General features: G+C 63.9%; 1 protein-coding gene across 3 annotated transcripts in view; it reads right to left on the minus strand.

Moving 5' to 3' along the window:
- Window positions 1-7720, minus strand: part of Crispld2 (cysteine rich secretory protein LCCL domain containing 2) — a 56951-nt gene that overhangs the window by 31140 nt on the left and 18091 nt on the right. For 2 of the 3 annotated variants that reach the window (XM_015496001.2, XM_015496000.2), the window contains 3 exons: window positions 4457-4575; window positions 2368-2500; window positions 1847-1962 (listed from right to left, as the gene is read on the minus strand). In XM_015496001.2, coding sequence (XP_015351487.1) covers window positions 1847-1962; window positions 2368-2500; window positions 4457-4575 — 368 coding nt within the window. The remainder of the gene's footprint in view (window positions 1-1846; window positions 1963-2367; window positions 2501-4456; window positions 4576-7720) is intronic. The other variant, XM_048792684.1, reaches the window with a different exon arrangement.

Consider the following 7720-nt stretch of genomic DNA (forward strand, 5'->3'; position numbering starts at 1 on the left):
GGGACGGGGGGGCTCCGCGGCTGGGGAGGCTGGGTGCTGCCTCCATCCTCCTCACGCATGAGGCCACCACAGCATGAGCCCTGCACCACTCCTGAGCCCACCCTCTTGGCCAGTGTCCACCCTTGTGCCAGGGACAGTGCCCTGCCCAGCCCAGGGTCTCGGGCTCTCTCCTTAGGACAGAAGCCGTAGACAGAGCTGACCCTCACATGGCCACAGTAAGCACACACACCACGGGTGCATCTCACAGAGGCGATGCCCGGCAGAAGGTGCTGGACACCCAGGGCCCACACACAGCCCCTGCCGTGGGGTCCCAACCAGACAGGACTGCCAGGGGTGCCAACCGGGGCACTTTGGGAACGAGGGAGCCTGGGGCACTGGAAACATTTAGCGCTGACACAGGTGTGGCTGTCACCAACACGGGGCCTGTTGGGACAGCAGGTGTGTGCGAGCACAAGTGTGTGTGTGGGTGTATGTGGACATGTCCCCGCTCGTCCCCAGGATCCGTGCATTGAAGCCCTACACCCATGTGGCCTGCATCTCGAGATGGGCTTCTCAGGAGGGCAGGACGCTGCAGAGGCCATCGGGTGGGTCCTGGTGCACCCGTGAGTGTCCTTCCAGAGACAGCCAGGGGGCTCACACCCTCGCTGCCTGGGAAGCACATGCCAGGAGGCGGCCAGCCAGGAAGGGGCCTGGCCAGAACCCTGCAGGGGGGCCGGGGCTTGACCTGCAGCTCCTGGGACCCAGCAGGGAGCGAGGAGCCCGCGGTGGAGCTGCCCCTGGCCACAGGCTCCTCGGGCAGCTCATCCTGCACAGGGCTTCCCGAGCAAGGCCGGTGCTGAGGGGGACTCTATTCTGACTGCACCTTCCAGGGTGTTTTTCACATAAAGGAGAGTCAATCCAGTTGCCCCCCCTCCCCGGGGAGCAGTGACGGTGCTCTGTGGGCTCCTGAGCCTCCTGGCGGTGACGTCACCCTGCCTGACGGCATCTGCAGAGCTTGCTTCCTCCCGGCCTCAGCGATTCCCCGTCACCTACCTCCCAGGGCCACTCCCGACCCAACCCAAGCAGATGAGGTCATTCCCGTTTCATTCAGTCACTGGGCAAATATGCTGTGAGGGCCCCTCTGCAGCGTGCCCTGCGAGGACAGCGGCCAGCGGAGTGATCAGCTGGCAGACCGCGGCCTCACATGGGGACAGAAGCTCCAGGGTCAGCACATATTTGTGCAGTGAGCAACGGGGTGAATGAATAAGGGCTGAGTGACACGGTGACAGGTCCCCCGAGGAGGGGCCACACCGACGTCCTGTGGTCCCTCGGGCAGGACAACAGAACAAGGATGGCAAGTCGGGTCCAGCGTGAAGCTGGGTTTCCTCGGGTGCCGTCTGGGCACGCCTTCAGAGAATAGCAGCAACAGCACCTGGCAGACCCTCTGGCCGCCCAGACAACAGCCACTCCTGCCTCTGTGTGCTCCGGTGGCCCCAGGGCATGACTTGGGCAGCCACCAGGGCAACCTCCTTGACCAATGCCAACCGGGAACCACCTGCCCCTTGTCTCGGATTGGTCTAGTTCTGGAGAAGTGCCCAAGGGGTGCCCTCTCCTACTATCCTACCTCCTTCTGCTTGGGAAGACAGGATGCAGGTGGTCTGCAGCCACCTTGGGGTCACAAGGCAAGGAAGGCACAGACTGAAAGGACTGGAGTCCCCCCGACACTGCTGAGCTGCTAAGATGACCCTAACCCACTCCTAGACCCTCACCCCACTCCTAGACCCTCACTATGAGAAACAGCTGAGAGTCTTCACTGGCGAAGCCAGTCGTAGTGGGGACCCAGCCAGGACCCGCGGCAGACGCTCACTTTGGAGAGTAGTTGCAGACGAGGTAGACGGCGTTCTCCCAGATGTCGCCCCACACATTCATCCTCCGGCAGGTGTTGACGGCACAGCCGATCTTGGTGGTGGTGGCCCAGACCATCTGCAAAGACAGAGCAGCGTCAGGCCCAGGCACAAGGCGCGCCTCCTGGGCTTGGGAGGAGCTGGCTGTGGAGAGCAGAGGGGCGAGGGTCTCCCTGACCCCGGGGGCGCAGAGCTCTTTAAAAAAATAAATAAAAGATGAAAAAGCCCCACTATTCACACATAGTGAAAATCCCCCAGCAACGTGAAATAGCCTCAGAAGCTTCCGGTGCTGGCCCGGTCCTGGCCTTACTGTGAGCTGGGGACAAAGAGCTCAGTCCCCCAGCGGCACTCTGAGTGGCACCACTGAGGGAGCTCTGAGGTGGTGACAGCACAGAGATGCTCCAGCTCTGGCCTCAGTCCCAGAGGGATGGGGAAAGCCTGGGTCTGGGGTGCGGGGCGGCGGTGGTGGCCGGTCCCGAGTTACCTGCGTGTAGTGGGTGCACATGGCCCCCGAGCACCTCTCCGGGCACCAGGGGTTGCACTCGTGGGGGTAGGGGTAGGTGTAGTCCTTCACCTCATCGTACCAGGACTGCACGTGGAAGCCCGGAGAGCGGTACCTGCGGGCAGAGAGGGCGGTTGTGTTCCGGCCACGGCCCATGGCCCAGGAGGACCCAGAGCAGGAGCACTGCCACCGGAGGACGCTGGCGGGGGCGGCTTTGAGGGTGGCCCCCGATTCCACCCTGCACCTGGCAGCGGGGCCTAAACCAGAATTGAGGGTGCCCCCAGGCGTTGTGGTGGCCCTGGGCCCAGTGGGCTCCTGGGCACCCATACACCATCTGTGTGTGCCGTAGACCCTTCTCTGGCCCTGCGGGTCCTTTTGATGTCAACTGTGCATTATTTTCACATACGCTAGGGACCGTACACGCAGCCCACAAGCCCCACACTTCAGATTCTATGGCTTAAGAAAGACGGGATTTCAGACCTGAGACCACTTGGAAGTAAGACCTAAGGCGGCCACCCTCAGACGGGACACCACTGGGCAGAGGAGTCTGAAAGTGGGGACCTTCCCGGCTATGGGGGACAGGGCAGAGGGGTCCCTGCTGCCCCTCAGGGAGGAACCCAAGGCCTCATGCTTGTCCCCCTCAGGACCTCGCTGCAGGGTGCCCGAGGACTCGGGGCAGAAGCTCACTGGACAGACGCATCCAGGCGTGTGGGCCTCCCAGGTGGGAGGGAGGGCGAGGCGGGAAGCCAGTGGTCTAGGGCCGCACCCTCACGGCTCCTCCTGCACCCCCACGGGGAGGGCCGGGCACCACCTGTCCCCAAGCTGTCCTCCCCGGGGAACTGGCTCTGTGGCCGCTGCCCACCCACCAGCTTGGCCCTGTTCTCTTTTGCTTTGTTTTAACCAGGAAAGAAAACTGGATGCAAATCCATGGTCATCGTCACCAGCAAGTGTAAGCAAAGTGGTTTCAATAAGGAGAAAAAGCTCTGGGGGAGTGGCCATCTGTCAGGGCCATGCGGTCAGCGAGGCAGTTGAGGTCTTGTAGCAATTACTGCTTGTACCCAGAGCCAAGGGTCGCGGTCAGCCAGGGCCCAGGAACAGCCTCTCTCGTCTGGTCCTGGGGCCAGCTCGGGGACATTCAGGCTCATTGGAGGAAGCCTCGAACAGAAGGTTCTCCATGTCCACCTCTCGCAGGCCAAGGACACGGGTGCAGTCATGCTGGGCAGTTTGGAGGGGACGCTCGGCCAGCACAGGGCCACAGGCCGAGCAGCCCTTGGGGAAACAAGTGAGGGAGGTGTGTGGAGAAGCCCGGGGCCCCTGACCATCAACCCTGCTCCTCAGTGGCCCCAGAGCTGACGCAGGGGAGCCCCCAAAACCAAACCCAAGACGAAGCTGTTCTCCAGGCGGGACCCGAGGCCCGTGAGGTGAAGCAGGAGGCGGGGAAGGTCGTGGACCCCGGGCTCCAGGTGCAGCCAAGGAACGCGGCTCAGCACCCGCAGGCGCCACGGAGGGGCCAGAGACCAAGGGCAGAATTCAGGTCTCCCGCCTCAGACCGTCCGTGGGGCCAGCAGAAGGCCGCGCTCACAGAAAGCAGCGCCCACTAAAGGAAGCGCTCCTTCTCCCGCCACGAACCCCTGGGGCCGTCCTGAGTGCCCAGGTTTGTCACCGACCTAGAGGACAGCATGCTGCCCGTGGCCACAGGAAAGGCCAGGCCACGAAGTGGTTCTGTTCGAAGTGACAGCTAGCCCTGACCTCTGTTGGACAGGCCATCTCAATCCCAGCCCAGCTTTTCAATGACCAGAGCAGGAGGGAAGCAGACCCAGGCCTGGAGAGTGGCCGGTGTGCCCGAGAGAACTGGGGACTCAGGGCCAAGCTGGTCGAGTCTGCTGGTCACCAACAGCCGTCCAGCCTGTGGTCAAAGGACATCTTCCCTCTCCCCCTCCCTCCCTCCCTCCCCCCACTCTGCGCTGAATTCGAGGACAGGCAGTAGTGCCAAGCCTACACGGGGTGGGCACCTGCAGTGGTGGCAGGAGGTAGGGGGACCGTGGCAGCCTGGGGGACCCACAGCACTTACCTGCCCCAGTGCACGGCCAGGTTCTGCCCGATGGACACCAACAAGTTGGCGGGGCCGTGCTCCCAGAGGCACTCCTCCGCCCAGGCCGCCGCTGACCTCTCGAGCTCTTCGTCCCAGGTCTGCAGGGCAGAGGACAGGAGGGGTCAGGGCAGGGAGGGGAACGGCCAGGCTCCCTGCAGGCCGGCTGGCTCCAGGACACCACGGGAAGGGCTCCAGCCTCTGTGACTCTGGGCTCCTAAATCAGCCACTGGCAGGTGGCAGGTGGCTGGACCCCGGGCTCCCTGCTCAGCCTCTACCCTGCTGCGACCTGGGGAAGTCCCTCCCCTCGGCTGGCCTTGGTGTCTGAAATGGGAAAGGTGCTGAGGCCACTCCAGCAGCCTGGGGAAGGGCCTCCCTTGGTCAGGGTGTGCCGGGGGCCTGGCCTTGGGCTTTATCCGCACCCTCCTTGTGGTCCAGTGAGGACATTGACCTCGACGCTCTAATGACCAATTTACAGGATAGAAAACCAAGGCGCAGAGAAGCATGGCCACCCACCGGGGTCCCACCAGGGTCCCACAGGGGTCAGGCCTCTGGCCTGCAGGGGCCTGGAGCCTGCTCTCTCCACTGGTGCCATGGTGACCCGAGGCTCTTCCCGGCCCGGAGTCTGAATCACAGGTCACGCATGTGGAGAAGGCCCTGGCTCAGGATGGGTCCTGGTTAAGGCTGGTCCTGGCTCAGGATGGCCCTGGCTCGGGATGGCCCTGGCTCGGGATGGCCCCGAGCGACCTGTGAACGTGTGTGCAACCGCGCCCAGCCCCCAGTTTCCATCTGCAACACGGGCACGCGGTACCCCCGGCTGAGGGCAGCAGCGGGGAGATGAAGGGTGGAGGTGCCCAGGGATGGGCGTGGCCAGGGGCATGGAAAAGCCATTGGGACTCCTGGGATCTTAGACTCTTGGTGGCTCTCATGAGGGACAGGGGACAGAAGCACAGGACTATACTGGGTGTCTGGATGGGATGGGGAGAGTGGCGGGCTACCTTAGGGGCCTGCATACAGTGCCCTGGAGAAGATAGGCAGGTGTGGCACACGTTCACCCCCATCCTAAGGGAAATCGGGGAGGGCTTCGGTCTCCTGTGCTGCCCAGCCCCCCGCACAGCCGACCTGGACAGGGGCCGGCTGGGGTCTGGGCCAAGGCACCGCACACAGGGGAGGCAGCCCACTCGCCCCTGGGCCACAGAGCAGAGGACGCCTTGGGAAAGAGCATCAGGAGCGGAGCCAGGGCCCTGCCCTTCTGCAGAGGGCAGACCCAGAGCCCTCCCGGCTCACCACGCGCCCGCAGCTGCTCCCCCACCGAGTGCCCGACAGGCTCCGGCTCTGGGGAGCAGAGACTGTGCTCTGGCTCTGGTCCCCCAGCCCTCGCACACAGCAGGCGCTCACCTAAGGCCAACCGGCAGAGCCCTGGGGCCTGTTCCCCTGCCAGCTACAGGACCCCAAGTGCCAGCTGCTGTGGAGCTGCCCTAGGCAGTGGCGGGCCTGCTCCCTCCCTGCCTCTCCTGTGTCCCTTTTGGCCAAGATAACTGAGACGGTCCCGTGGGGGGGGGGGTCCCGCGCGCCTCAGGCAGAGGGTGCTGGCATCCTGGGCCACCCCCTTGCCCGCCTCCCGTCTCAGAAGTGGACAGTGGGGAAGCTGAGGCTCCTCTCTGGGTGACAGAACCCCACCTCAGTGTCCACTAAGCCCAGACCTCCCCCCAGTGCTGCAGAAGCCCCCCGGGCCTGTGCCCCCACAGCCAGAAGAGGGGCAGTCCACAGCCCTGGGTGCCCTGGGCCAACGGGGAGCCAGCCTGTGGGGCACGCAGTGCCTTCCGCTGCCGGGAGGGGGCGCTAGCTCCCTCAGCCGCCGGGAGCCCCCATCCCACCCCCATACCCTGCAGCGGCCCAGGCCGGGCTCTCTGATCCTGTCCTCTGGGCTCATGGTCAACTCCCCAATAAGCCCCCGCACAGGAGTCCTGTGTCACCCTGCCCCAGAGGGGCCAGACTAAGGCCCCCACACCCGTCTGGGTAGGAGCTCTGCATCTGCTGGGCCAGGTGCCTGGCTCTGCCGAGCCCTGGCCTCGCTTGTGCCCAGGAGCGGGGGGGTGGGGGGGTGGAAGGACACTCCAGCAGGCTGGCCCAGGGCGACCGTGCTCCATGGCCCTGGGGGTCCTCAGCTCTCCACACCAGCACCGTCCCACGGACACGTCACGCCCTGCCCACCCCACCTGAGGGCCAGCTCATGTGAGGGGCCGAGGGGACCTGGCACTGAGGACAGCAGGTGTTCACAGAGCCTGCCACACCTGGGTGTTCTTCCAACGTCCTGTGAGGAGGCCGAGGCTGGGGCAGTGGACCCACGGGGCACCAAGGAGCCTCAGACCCCACTGGCCTCCACCGCAGCTCAGGAGAGGAGACCCGCGCCCACCCAGCCTGTAGCATCGTCACCAGGTGGGGCCCAGGGACGGTTCTGAAGACACCAATGAGACCTGTCACCTGGGTCAGAGCTGTCACGGGAGGCTGTGGGCCCTTTTGAAGATCACACCTGTGCACAGGGCCTCCCAAAGACGTCCCCAGAATGTGGTTCTGGAAAACCAGCCAGGAGTGAGGCTTGCACACTGGAGCTGAGGGACAGATGGCAACGCCACCCAAGCTCACCAGGAAGCCATCCCATGGGTTCAGGAGGGAGAACCTCAATGGCTTTCTGTTACTCTTGGCAAAGGCCAGGATCTAGGAAGCAGGCTACAGGACAGGAGAGGCACAGGGAGGCTGAGACATCTGGCCATAGTCACACAGCAGAGCTGGGGCCCAAATCCCGCAGGCTGGCTCCTGGTGAGCTCCCACCTGCAGTCACCATGCCCAGCTGGTGGCACCTGCCCTGGCATCCAGCCAGGGTCCCAGCAAGGGTGGGGAGGAGTCTGTACCCAACTATACCCACAGTTTTATGTATTTTCAACCTAAAACAGCTCACACAAGCTGCCCAGCACATTGGAATTTGAAAGAGCATCCATACTCTCCCCAAAATTAGCACAAGCCTTTGAAATGAATGGCTGCACAACGTTCTTGAAGGGAAAAAAGATGCAGACTCCTAACACATTTCCAAAACTCAGCCTCGTCCCGTGGCCCTGACCGGCCAGCAGCCCTCACTGTAGGTGTGCAGCGCAGGTGTGAGAGGGCATCAGGCACGTGCTCCTCTCCAACCAGGAGGCCACACCGTCAGCAAGGGACAGTCGGCAGCTGGGTCCCAGGGATGGGGGC

This window comes from Marmota marmota, unplaced genomic scaffold (genome assembly GCF_001458135.2).
Source record: "Marmota marmota marmota unplaced genomic scaffold, marMar, whole genome shotgun sequence".
Classification (NCBI taxonomy): domain Eukaryota; kingdom Metazoa; phylum Chordata; class Mammalia; order Rodentia; family Sciuridae; genus Marmota; species Marmota marmota.